The sequence below is a fragment of the Ptychodera flava genome, chromosome 11 (genome assembly GCF_041260155.1).
Source record: "Ptychodera flava strain L36383 chromosome 11, AS_Pfla_20210202, whole genome shotgun sequence".
Lineage (NCBI taxonomy): Eukaryota > Metazoa > Hemichordata > Enteropneusta > Ptychoderidae > Ptychodera > Ptychodera flava.
The window spans coordinates 33,251,976-33,266,764 of record NC_091938.1 but is presented as its reverse complement, the minus strand read 5'-3'; the positions used below and the strand labels follow the sequence as shown (position 1 = coordinate 33,266,764).

General features: G+C 39.3%; 1 protein-coding gene across 1 annotated transcript; it reads left to right on the top strand.

Moving 5' to 3' along the window:
* Nucleotides 1–7,929: 7,929 nt before the first annotated feature.
* On the top strand, nt 7,930–10,497 carry LOC139144498 (ATP-dependent DNA helicase PIF1-like). The gene has a single exon (XM_070715196.1). The coding sequence runs from the start codon at nt 7,930–7,932 to the stop codon at nt 10,495–10,497; it is 2,568 nt and encodes an 855-aa protein (XP_070571297.1).
* The last annotated feature ends 4,292 nt before the right edge of the window (nt 10,498–14,789 follow it).

The window sequence follows — 14,789 nt, the reverse complement described above, 5'->3', positions numbered from 1 at the left end:
GTCAACCAACATTCATGAAGCAGCTTGTGACAATATGAAGTATGAGAACATTCAAGAGTCAGCTACTGAGGCTGTACGTGACAGCAATAGGCAATCTTTGAACTGGGAATGTTACACAATAAGTTTTGTTGTCCAAGCGAACAGTCATCAAGGCAGTGATTTGTTTCCCATAGAATCGCGAGGCAGACAGTGCAGTTGTAATGCATTAGTGTATCTTTGTTCATCACAAAAGAGAGATTCATGGACATCTGAAGACCTAGATTCTATTTTACTCGTTGGTGATGATTTATACAGAAAAACTGTCAGCCATCTCCGGACTAACAATAAACTTAAGTCTGAGCTGTTAATGTTTGATGAATTACCTAATGTTATACACATTAATTCTGTGCAGTATAATATTAGAAAAGGCAGACAATACTTTGGTTTGTTAGATCATATCTCAGATATTGATGTTCCAGAGTGTTTGCAATTTAAAGATGCTGTAAACAATGCCTTCAAGTATTGCAGTTCTCTGTTTTTGATGATTGGTGGCTACAGTATGGCCCTTTCAAAACACCAGAGTGGCAAGTACTTCATATTTGATTCACATAGTCGTGACACGAATGGGCTTCAACACATTGATGGTGCAAGTATCATATTGTGCTTTGATTCCCAACATAATGTAATCAACTATCTGTATTCATTATTTGATAACTTGAACTTCAATAAAATGACACCATATGAACTTCAAGAAGTTGTCATTCATGGTAATAATACTGGGTATCAAGTACAAGAACAACAGCATCAAAGGCACGAAGAACTCCTTGCTAATTACTTCAAATACCAGTCACAACAACTATCTAAGACTGTACAGAACACAATTGACTCTGATGGGAATAATAGTATTGCTTCCATTTCAATCATCAGCAAAAAGCAAACACGCAAATTCTATGAGCAAGAATACAAATGGAGAAGGAGACAGGAAACTGCATTCACAGTTAATGAGAGACAAAGAGATAAGAAAAGAAAATTGTTAATGAGAGAAGATGAAACCTTCCATTTGAAAGAAAAACTTCAGAAACAGAGGTACAAAAAACAATGGGGACAGTATGCTGATAAAAAAGATCATGACAAGCAAATGCAGAAAATGTGTATGAAAAAGCTACGACAAAGTTCCATAGTGCGAGAGTGTGAAAAATTAAAGTCGCAATCACACATGAGAACACTCCGACAGAATCCTCAATTCAGAGAAGCGGAAAAGTCAAAGGAAAAGGTACGAAAGAAGTTGCTGCGACAAAACCCTGCATTTCGAGAAAGAGAGAAGGCAAAAGTACGATATCATGTAAAGGAACTGCGACAAAATCCAAAATTTAGAGAAGTGGAAAAGTCTAAACTGCGGTTGAAAATCAAGGAACTGCGACAAAATCCAAAATTTAGACTGAGTGAAAAATTACAATTGAAATCCCATATCAAAGTACTGAGAGAAAATAGTGCATTCAGAGAAAGAGAAAAATCAAAATCACAGTCATACATTCAGATCCTGCGAAGAAATCAACTGTATAGAAATACTGAGAAAGTAAAATTGAGAGAACACATTCGTATCTTGCGAAAAAATACAAACTTTCGAGAGATTGAGAGAAAGCAGCAACGGGCTTACAGGAAATTACAAAGACAAAATATTCACATCAGAAATATTGAGCAAGCATACAAAAATCAATTGAGGCAATGCACTGGGTTCAGAGAGAAAGAAAAAGTTGTTAAAGAAAGAGAAAGAAGCAATAAACAATTTAGAATCAATGAAAGAAAACAAGATAGGCAACGTAAAAAATGTGCCAGAAACTGTGATGTCTTCAAAGAGTCAGAACGTGTCACAAGGACGTTCAAGAGACATTCACTTTCAGAAACCATAAAACAAACCAAAAAAAGGCTAGATAAAACAAGGAAACAACAAAAGAGAAATGATTCTAATTACTACCAAACAGAATTGCACCAAAACAAACTAAAACACCATGGCCAGTCATTGAAAGAATGCATCAACATCTTTCACAAAGCAACATCACAAGGTCCAATTTATGTTTGCTCATCATGTCATCAAACCTGGTTCAGAAAATCTGTTACTCAAGCTATAAATGTAACCTTAAAATCTCCTACAGCATTGCAATGTCTAACTGGATATATTTCTGTCAATAATACAGAATGGATATGTAATACATGCCATAGGTGTATATCTGCTGGTAAAGTTCCAAAATTGTCTGTGGCTAACAAAATGATGTTTCCTGAAATACCTCCAGAGTTACACTTACATCAATTAGAGGAACGATTAATTGCACTGAGGATTCCCTTTATGCATTTGTGCAACTTGCCCCGTGGAGGTCAAAGGTCATTGTCTGGCCCAGTGGTTAACATCCCTACAGATATAACCCCTACAATAAATATACTACCTAGGATGCTGAATGACTCTGCTACCATACCTGTTAAGCTGAAACGAAAATTGTCCTACTCAAACTCTGAATTTACTGAAAATATTAGGCCAAATAAAGTGATGGGAGCATTGATATGGCTTATGCGTAACAGCACTCTGTACCAAGACTCTGGTATTCAAATTGACCAGTCATGGTTGCACAAAATCAATGATAACACAGATTCTGACACATCCCTCTTTGTTAACAAAAATACCGATACCACCGAAATAGAACCACCTATTGAATCTGAGCCCGAATCTGACAGTGATTCTGATGCCTTCAGTGAAATTGATCCTACAGATAGAACTGTTGCAAACATGGACACTTTACTGGATGATGCAGATTACCGCAATCAAGTTTTCGCATTTGCCCCTTGTGAAGGCCAGAGACCTCTTAGTCTATTTGCAGATCAAGATGCAGAATATCTTGCTTTTCCTGCTATATTCTGTGGACAAAGAAGAGCCATTGACAAAGAAAACAAACCAAATGTATATTACAGTGACATATGTAAATGGGAAGTGCGTAACATTGATAGACGTGTTGCCAATTCTGTACCAAATATGTTCTTTAAACTGAAAAAGTTACAGTTGAAACAAATCACTGATAAAGTACACCTTGCACTGAGGAGATGTAAAACTGAAGGCAAAACTTACAAAGTTGCAGACTTATTGAATCCTGATAGAGTATGTGAATTACTCAGACTTGATGATGGATTTTACATATTCAGAGATTTGCGAAATTCACCACCCTACTTAGAAAAAAGAAAGAAGGATGTATTTGCTATGATTAGACAACTAGGTTTACCAACATGGTTTATGTCATTGTCAGCTGCTGACACTAAATGGATAGATCTCCATCGCATACTTGGCCTACTTGTGGACGGCAAGAACTATACTGATGATGAACTGAAAGCAATGGACTGGTCCACAAAGACAAGGTTACTACAAGCTGACCCTGTCACCTGTGCACGGTTCTTTGACCATAGAGTGCATGAGTTCATAAACACTGTACTGAAAAGTCCACATGAACCAATTGGCAAAGTCACTGATTATTTCTACAGGGTTGAATTCCAACAACGTGGCTCACCACACATTCATATGTTAATGTGGATAGAGGATGCACCAAGCTATCAGCAAAATTCTCTTGAAGAAGTCACAGCTTTTATTGATAAATATGTGTCATGCTCCTCTGATGTATCAAATGAAATATCCGACCTTATTAATTTACAAACACACAAACACTCAAAAACATGCAGACAAAAAGGTAAACCCATATGTCGTTTTGGCTATCCAATGCCTCCAATGTCAGAGACAATGATTCTAACACCACTAGACGATGATGATGATCCAGAGGAACGTAAGAAATATGTGGACAAATATGAAGATATTAAACAGAAGTTAGACCATATGAAAGAAGGCAAATCTATGTCATATAGTGACTTTCTTGCCACAGAGTTACAAATCAGTCAAGACGATTACATTAAGTGTATTCGAAGTTCCCTTCGCACTGCAACTGTATTCCTCCAGCGAAAACCGTGTGATCTACGTGTCAATGGAGGTATTTCGAGGTATCAAAAACGGAGGAGTGAGGGACAAAGTGCGGACACGCAAACTGTAATTTATGGCACTCTGAGGGACGTCCCGCACTGTGTAAAATATGGGACTCTGAGGGAACGTCCCGCAGAGAGTTAAAAACTGGACTCTGAGGGACGGGGGCGCCCACTACGATGTGCATTGGTCCGGTACGCGCTGACGCGTTACTTTTCAGTTTGGCTTTTTCGTTTGCAATGGATCGCCAACAGCGTCGTCGACATTTTGAATCCCGCCAACAGAACGTGAAAAGAAAGATGAAGCTACGCCAGGAAATCGCTTCCAACGTTTATTTCGTTTTTAGCAAAATCAGAAGAAAATATAACTTTCTATGTAGCCAATTCATCATGATGCCCTGTCTGATGTGGCGCTTGGATTGCCACCACTGTCATGGCGAGAAATGGTATAATATCACAAGCAGATCGTGCCTCGAAGTTTATCGAAATGCTTTTACGTAAAATCTGTATGGAGACGTAATTTCTCGTGTGAACAGATTATGACATAGCAACCACAGTCCTAGCCTTGCGTACAGGTCTGTGTGTGTCCCGGCGTTATACGGCCTCTCACATGTAGTAGGCCGTATAACGCCGGGAACAGAGTAGAGTAGATCGAAATGCAAACGGGGTGTTATTATAGGAAAGGCAGTGACTTATTTTAATCTGAATAAAATGCTGTTTCTGGTTGTGTAAGTCTGTCGATCGAAATATATATTTTGTTCCCAGTTGATTAATCATGGGGAGGGCAGTCTAGATCTCCCCTTTATGGTTTGATATTTACTGACTCGTTCCTTCTCATTTTTGTCAATCGATGAAAGCATTTTCGTCTTCCATATTTCAATCTTACTTTGACCGATGTTATATCCTGACCTATAGTGTCATTAGTTTTGACCAACGTACAAAGACGTGGCGCATGCGCCCGGTTGACGAGATATTTTGCAAAACTGTGAAGAAATATTTGAACACGTACGACCATACTGTATGCATGGAGGCCGGGAGACATCGATGTCAGTCTTTCCGGACTGTTTACATGTAGCTTAGGGATATCAAAGCAGATGAATCAGTCAGTTTAATAAAACATAACTTTTCGGACATATTTTATGTCAATTTTGTCAATGTCGGACTTTTGATTCGATAGAGAAACCAGAATCACCTACAGAGATGTCTGTATTAACTTAACACGGATGCACAATTCGGAATAGTTTGTTGTGCTACGTCGGTCTCAGTCTTGGTGTCTATACCATAAATTCTCGAATCTATAGGCCTACACTTGTCGTTTCGATTCACAGGTAGCGGTACACCGATGACCAGATATTGTATGTTCTTAAAACTAGTTTATAAAGCAATTTTACGACACTCTTTGTCATCGTGTCTCCCCGTGAACGTCCTTGAACCTATGGACGTGACCATCGTTTTTCTGCGCCCATTATAGTGTAAACACCTGCTCGTTCCCAGCAGAGTACTTTTTTAAAGTTCTGCACATCATTGTACACTGTGTGTGTAAGCCCTAAACATTGTTCAATTATTGAAAGGTATTAGTAAAGAATAAAGGGTCGTTACAGTTGCAAAAATTGCGAGAAAAACGGCATGTTTTCCAGTACTTATACAGTTCTGTGCTTTCCGTCCCTGTTACTCAAATAGAATAGTCATATTCACAAGCGCTATTGTTTTAAATCACGTCCAGGATGTGCTGTTGATTTTCATTCTTTCGTGCAATTTCATTCGTTTGAAGCAATTATCCTTTCATTTGACTGCTCTGTGGGACTCTTCTGGATATGTTTTGGATAAAAAGAACTCTACAGAGAAAGACATAAACTTCGACGGTGATAGGTATACAATATCGGTTTGATGTGAGATTACAAGTTATTTTAGAAGTTCTCAAAACCAGTAAAAATAATTCTGCGCACCACTTATTGATAGTGTCTTCTTGTGAACGTCTTTGAATCCGTGACCGTGACCATTGTTTTTGAAGTGTTCGACGGTCGATGATCGGTAGATTAATAAGGACATATGTCACTGAACTATCGTGTGATTATTAGCATGGTTAGGTAATAGACGGTGTTGTAGAGGCTATGCGGCGAAAGTCCACGGCCCAAGGGAGCATGAAACGTACATCGCATGCTTTCTTACAACGAACGAGCCGTCGGTTTCCATAGCTACTACGTGAAATCCGGCCCTGTCCTGATTCGGAGAACAACTTTGAAGCTGCGTGTTGAGGTTCAGATGTCCGATTTTTTCATATTCAAAAGGCTTATTGATTTACAGAGAACGCCCGTCTTTTCTTCAGCTTTAACTTAGCACATGATGGCAATTGAAAATTCAAAGCCAAATAGCCAGTGGGAAAAAAATTCGACGACTCGCTCTCACCAGCGGTCGCAATGAAAAAAACATCGAAGTCTCTGAAGTCGGTATCATTGCTCCTCCATGTTTATTGTTGGTTGTACGGCCAGTTTGAAGTCAAAGACTTTCTTCACGGTAAAATTCATATAATTACCATACCGCGAAGTTCCCTGTGCATTTCAATATGTCTATTTTGAAGCAAAAGCGTCACGGACATTCGATCGATGGTGATGAACTTTCTCCAGGCCGTGACATGTCACCAGTTACGAACTTTACCGGTTTTCGATACGAAAGATGCAATATATTATCAGCGTTGTTCACATTGTGTTTTGAGTCTGATATCGAATATAACAGGAAAAAACTAACGATTAGAGTGACGACAGAGACCATGCCCGATACGGGAAATTGACATCAACTTTTGCATTGAGCAGTGACTTCAGACTGATATATAAATGTCGACAATATAAAACATTGAAAAATGCCAGAGAGAGAGAGAGAGAGAGAGAGAGAGGGTTACGCTGTCGCGAACTGATTATACTCTTTCGGATATGACTTCGGTATAGACGATACACAGACATCGAAAATGTACACCTACTTTCCAGAAATTCGACAAATCTTATAATAAGAGTAGAACATATCCAAAAGTGTTGGTTGAAGTAAATCTTCAGATGTTGGTTTTCCAAAGTTAGACAATACTTACAGAAATATGGTCGTCATAGTCTTCTCTTAAAAACTATTTTCTTCAACACCACGTTTCTTATGATCGGTGATGTCATTTTTTATTATTTTTACAAACTTTCAATGCATCAAACGTCATTAGACTATCACATATGCCTGTCAGGGAGTTACAATATATTTCCAAGGGCTGGCACGCGATGTCAACTTACGCGTCGTCCGTCGTGCGGCCGGTGCGTCAGTGTCACAGATCGCTCCGTCTGTAATCGCGGCCACTTTTGATGTGACACCCACGTGCGTCTGAGGGTTTTTTGTTACCTAATTTGTCGACCTCACAAAATTTCACAGTCCATGCTTTGAAGCAGTCTCAACATGGCAAACATGTCTCGCGTAAATTTCATCCTCGTCGTTCCAATTATTCAAGACTGCCCATAGCATACAGCCCCAACACGGGGAACACGCAACTCTCTTCACCTACACGCCTTTCGATAAATTTTCACGTAGTATTTTCAGCGACCTGCAGCGCAATGTTTAGTAAGCCCCTATCTATCTCCATGGGCCTGATCGTGATTTTGTGCTATACCAATGCACATCGTTGGGGGCGCCCCCGTCCCTCAGAGTCCAGTTTTTAACTCTCTGCGGGACGTTCCCTCAGAGTCCAATATTTTACACAGTGCGGGACGTCCCTCAGAGTGCCAGAAATTGCAGTTTGCGTGTCCCGCACTATGTCCCTCACTCCTCCGTTTTTGATACCTTGAAATACCTGGTACAACTTACATGAAATATTTATTACCTGCCTGGGGTGCCAATCATGACCTTCAATTTGTGCTTGACCCATATGCATGTGCCATGTACATTGTATCATACATCAGCAAATCCCAAAGAGGCATGAGTGCATTACTTGAACAGGCATGCAAAGAAGCTAGAAGAGGTAACATGGAGCTCAAAGCACAAGTCCGACATATTGGAAATAAATTTCTAAATAATGTAGAAATCAGTGCACAAGAAGCTGCTTATATCATACTGCAAATGCCTCTCACTAGAGCCACAAGACAAGTTGTCTTCATTAATACATCACCTCCAGCTGAAAGAACATTTCTACTCAAAAGTAAAGCAGCACTTGAGAACACACCTGCTGATTCCACTGATATAGAAAGTGATAATTTAATCAAACGTTATGCTAGGAGACCTAAATCATTAGACAATTGGTGTCTTGCAGATTATGCTTCAAAACTTCAAGTTACATACCCAAAAAAAGACAACAGCGAACCATCACATGTGAATGATGACAATCCTGAAATTGTAAATAATTCAGACACTGAAGACTTGGCAACAAATGTAATACCGAATAATGACAAGATAAATATATCCCTGAGAAATGGAATTACAATACGAGAAAGACAGAATCACTGTATAATACGCTCTGTCAACTATAGTAAGAAGGTGGACTATGAAAATTATTGTCGTGAAAAATTATTGTTGTACATGCCTTGGAGGGATGAAAACACTGACCTTTATGATGGATGTAATACATTTCAACAATCCTATGAAATTAACAAGTACAAGATTGCAAAAAATGTACATAAATATGAACATTATACAGAGGAACTAGAACAGGCCAAGCAGGCGACAGGGCAACTTGATATTGATGCTTTCAACCACATTGCACCAAATGCACAACAAACTGAAAGAGAAGATTTACAAACAGGCTCTACACCCAGTGATCACTATATATACTTTGATCCTGATAAAGCAGAACATGCTACTTATGATATAGCATGCGATATAGGTTTGAATACTGCAGGTATAACCAATGATAGCACCACTTTGCCAGGGCGTATGCCTGATGAACAGTACCATAACCTTGTGAGATCTCTGAATTTAAAACAATCAGAAATATTCCATCATGTACTAAAATGGATTAAGACGAAGGAAGACCCATTACATATATTTATAACAGGAGGTGGGGGCACTGGTAAAAGTGTAATAGTCAAGGCACTGTATCAAGCTTTACATCGCTATCTCTGTTCAACTGCTGGGGAAAATCCAGATGATTGTCGATTATTACTCTGTGCACCTACTGGGAAAGCAGCATATAATATCAATGGAAGTACAATACATGCAGCTTTCAAAGTACCTGCAAGTCAAGGATACAAATACAAACCACTGGACAGTGATAGGCTAAATACATTACGAGCCAAATATCAAAACCTATCAGTTGTCATCATAGATGAAATCAGTATGGTTGGGAATGAGCTCTTCAACTTCATAAACCTGCGTCTGCAACAAATCAAGGGTAATAATCAAGTGTTTGGTGGTATCTCAGTAATATGTGTTGGTGATTTATTTCAACTGAAACCTGTAATGGACAACTGGATATTCAATGACTTAATTAAAGACTATGGTCCATTAGCAACAAACCTTTGGAAGGAGTATTTCACGATGCATGAACTTACTGAAATCATGAGACAGAAGGATGATGAACATTTTGCAAAGTTATTGAATCGACTTAGAGAAGGAAACCACACTGATCAAGATATGACAGAATTGCAGCAACGTATTGTACTTCCAAATGATCATTCGTACAATGAATCAGTTCCTCATTTGTACACTACTAACGAGATGGTAATAGCACATAATAATAAATTATTTCATAATGCTGTCACACACAAGATTACGGTACCTGCTTTGGATACAGTTATAGGTGATGTATCTCCACAGACAAAAACACAGATACTGAAGACAATTCCCAAAGATCCGTCCAAAACATGTGGTTTATTATCAGAGACACCAATAGCTGTTGCACTCCATTATGATATTACTGCCAATATAGATGTCAATGATGGAATGACAAATGGGGCAGGTTGTACAGTGCAACAAATAGACCACAGAATGACAGGAACTTCAAACAATAGACCAAGTATAATTTGGGTTGAATTCGATGACAAAGATGTTGGGCTTCTAAGAAGACGCAAATACAAACATTTATACCAACCTGCTATTAACATAAAATGGACACCAATTTTTGACATCAAACGCCAATTTCCCATTACTAGATACAATAAACATGTTTCAGTTATGAGAATCCAATTGCCACTTAGACAGTCAGCAGGTAAAACAATTCACAAATCTCAAGGGGACACTCTTAATGAAGTTGTTATTCACATGGGTCGACGAAAAATTGACCACATTCACTATGTTGCAATCAGTAGAGTTCGTAAAATAACAGGACTTCACATACTTGAATTCAATGCAAATAAAATATCAATATCTGCAGCAGTGACTAATGAAATGGACAGATTACGTAGCCATGCCCAACTGAAACTTTGCTTTACGCCATTGTATGCTATTGCTCATAATTACAGTAATGTAGCATTTCAAAATGCCAGATCATTACATAAACACTTTCCAGATTTACAAAGTGAACATAACTTGCGTGTAGCAGGAGATATGTAAGAGTAGCTCAAACCCCAACTGGGACCGCCAAACTGGGACTCCCAGTTGGCTTAAAATGCACTCTGGGACCGGTCCCAGTTCACTTCTGGGACCGGTCCCAGAAGCGAACTGGGACCGGTCCCAGTTGGCCTCTAGGACTGGTCCCAGAAGCGAACTGGGACCGGTCCCAGAAGCGTACTAGCTCGACGTAACTGGGACCATTATGATTGCGGGGAAACACACTTGTATCAAATGAACTGTACCATGGAAGTAAGGTACCTCCATGCTGAAACGACGAAACCATAATATTGATGGGAAAGAAGTTTCCCATCCCACTATGTGCCTTTGTAGCAATTGTATGCACTTGTTTTATTCATATTCTCTGTACTGTTGTGAAAATTATGTAATACATAATTTTCACTATGTTTTTTGTGTGTGGAAAGCTAACATCTTCCAGTTTCATTCAAGGACAGTCAGGTCTCATTTCAATTCTGGGACTCGTAGCTCCATAGAGCTATGACAGACATACAGACTGAAATAGAAAATACTGAGACAGCATATACCGGTACTACATATAGCTACTAGCTGTCAATGAAGTTTTGAAGCAGTGCATGTTGTTGACTTGTATATTCAAAACCCTTTGTCTTAAAATGTAATGGGACTATTATCACCTCATTGATGTCTATTTTTTCCTCGCATAACAATGAAATGATTCTGCTGTACCAGTACATGCATGCACTAATGGTTGCCCCTCTCCTATTTATGTCTATCTGTTCAGAAATGTAACTAGGTCCAAATTAAGATATCAGTCATATACTGCAAGTGAATTGCAATTCTATTAAAACACAGCGGGTTTTCGTTAAATGTTTTGTTTGCTGTTTTTAATGTAATGAAAGCCTTGATGAGTTAATTGCTAGTCTTGCACAGTTATTTTCATCTCCTTTTTCATCTGATTCAGTACACAGTCTCTCTATCAACGTGATCCGTGCAGTAAGATTTCAACACACACCATAGCACAGGACTTACTAGTGCTAAGAATGAGTACATCGCAGTAAGACCAAAGTAATCATGTTTAGCGCGCCCACTCAAATGTTTCAAAACATGAGCGGGAAGGCAGTACTAAAACACATACAAGAAAATCAAAACACACCTTATATTTTCTTGATTATTTCCATGTAACAACATAAGTGTCTACACAAAAATCATCAGAAACTTCCTTTCATCGTGATCATCATAAGTTATACTACAAGATGTGAAATTTTGTAAACAGGAAAGCTCAGTAAAATCCTATTCAAACCATTGCCAGTAGGAAAAACCCTAGTATGTGCACACAGACAAACAAAGAATTAAATTACTTTGGCCTTTAATAGTTGGGATCTATTAAATGTCGCGTATACCTACGATTATGGCAGAGTAAAAAGATGAAAACATTAACAGATTGTTAGTATTAAGTACCAGTAACTGGGTTTTTCATAGTGGTCCCAGTTCACAAATTGGATGTGTCCCTGAAGTGTACTGGAACTGATCTTGGAGGCCAACTAGGTCTGCGGCCGCGGTCCTAGAGTTAATTTTGAAGCCAACTGGGACTGGTCCTGGAAGCCAACTGGGACCGGTCCCAGAGGCCAACTGGGACCAGTCCCAGTTCGCTTCTGGACCGGTCCCAGTTCGCTTCTGGGACCGTCCCAGAAGTGAACTGGGACCGGTCCCAGAGTGCATTTTAAGCCAACTGGGAGTCCCAGTTGTCGGTCCCAGTTAGGGGTTTGAGCTACCCTTACATACCTGGTAGCAGATACAATTGGTATTGCAGAATCAAGATTAACATCAAATGACACTAGTGAATCTTACAGTCTTCAAAACTATCATATATTTAGAAATGATCAACAACATGCTGATCAGCATATTAGACCTCCTCATGGCCTTGTACTGTATGTAAAAAAATCATATAGAGTAATTCATATACAATATCATTCAACTTCTGCTGTTGAATTTATCTATGGAAACATAATAACTCCACAACATGAACAACTCCAAGTTGTTATATTGTACAAATCACCAGGTTGCACCTTACAAAGATTTCAACAACAGTTTGCATCATATCTGTTGCCATACCTTAACTTCACAAAGCCCCTACTCATGATGGGTGACTTTAACTTTGACATACTCTCGACTAATACAGCTTTCCTTCATTTCATGACATCAACCTGTAACTGTAGACAATTAATAACTGAAGAAACAACAGATAACCATTCTGCTCTTGACCTCATATTCACAAACCTTACAAATGTTATTTCTGGCGTACTGGAGATTTCATGGTCTGATCACAAAACAATATATATGGCAATACCACCTGATATCACACACACAGTACCATACCATGCATGACCATGTTCAAAATGTGTATTTTTATGATGACAGGCAAATGACATCATAAAACTACCATATTACAATATTTTTTCTCACAATTGTTGGTGACATGAAATTTCCATAGTATTGGTACTTTTTGAAAAAATTTTCCATCGACACTCAGCACATGGATGTGTACAGAACTGAATATCCCCTTGGCATTCAAAGGTAATTTATCACACTTTATTACTGTTCATTATCCCAATTCCAGGGTTTAGAAATCTAACGCTTCCATTTTACTAGTTGGACAAGTGTCGTTAACAAACTCGCAGGTCTCTCACACGTATCCAATTCCCATTGTAATTATTTTATCAGATAAGACGCCATTATATTTGCGTGAATACGGCTCGTTTGTAATTTAGCTGCTTGTGTCTGTGACGCGCGCTCGCGGTAACAATTAACCGACCTTTCTGAAATCAATGTAGCTCTACTACCTGCACTCACAGTGGAGTGACCTGCTGGTAGAGGTGACCTCCGAAGAACTGCGTGTCAAACGTGCGCGATGCCATGATATGTTATGATGATAGTTGATTGAGCTTTTCCAAACATAAATTTATCACGGTCTGGACTTGTACACCGTGGCTACGCATCATATTTAATCAAAGAACACATGACACAAACCCACATATAAATGGTTCGTCCCGATTAGCAGGCTATCGTTTGCATGCATCATTGCAAACAATAATGCACTTTACTCGCTGTGTTTATGTGAAACTCATCTCCGCAAAACAACAGTGAGCTTACAGCTGCTCTTTGATGTATTACTAGATAAATTGGAGGGCAATTACCAACCTGCGCTATCGTAAAACAATGGAGGTAACACGATTGCCATATCTTATCATATTTCATCCTTCTTCCTGCCGCGGTGCTACAACACAAGATTCTCACTTATTTTGTACAGCTGTTTCTGCGCCATAAAAGAGCCGCATGTATACTTTGTACACATCACGACAACACTTTTGCATATGGTTCAGACTTCCTGTTTTGCAAGTTCAATGTGTACTTGGCGCTGTGTTTTTTTTTACCCTCGCCAAGTTGGCGATGTTGCAGCGATTGGTCAAACGTGTTTGCTGTTGTCACGTGTGAAAAGATGTTACTATCTTGCGTGCTTGGCATATTGTTCATTGTCAGTTTTTCGCAAACAGAGAAGCATACGCAGCTGAGCTGTCTCCTACGAACATTCCATCGTTGAAAATTCTGTCCATCTTCGATCTTTGTTACCTCTGACTTACATTACGTGCGACTTTACGTGTAAAGTGCGACTTAACTTTTTTCCACTCAGCGCATACGTACATAGTCAGTGACCATTCACAACTTCGAACTACTTCGAACGTACAGCTAGTACAGTAGGACACGCTAACGACTTTCTCTAGTCAACTCGTCAAACAAGTAAGTGTTTTCTATATTTCATCTCTATTGTGAACATGGCCCTCTCTTTTGTTGGCTGCATCTTGTATCAAAATACATTTGTGCACTGGCCTTCCGACGTAGGCACTTTTGTACAACGTTCTCAGCTACCGGCCACGTATTCCTTTGCAAGTGATAACCAAGGCGACTATATCCAGCCGCTGGGCAGACTCTGGAGTCATTCTGAACACCTGCTGATTCGTTCACCAATAGGCGCTTGTTCTAATGTTGACTCGTTACAAAATCTCAGTTTGTCTTTCCCGCTCGAGTACCTTTCTTAGGCCATGAAGGTATTTTACATATAATTACCTCCCTAGATCTCCTCCCTCAGTATGGCCAGTGTGCAAATACGCACTCTAGTTTGTCATTATTACGTTTATATCACAAAAAAAGCACGAGTAACAATGTATGTTGTGCGGTCTACAAATGTACCGGTGACGTAAATGCCGCGTTGGACACTTTAATCATGATTGCCGGCTATCAGAACTCGCTTCCGCATTCCG

Coding starts and splice junctions, on each gene's coding strand:
- LOC139144498 (XM_070715196.1), top strand. CDS start 7,930: ATGAGTGCATTACTTGAACAGGCATGCAAAGAAGCTAGAAGAGGTAAC.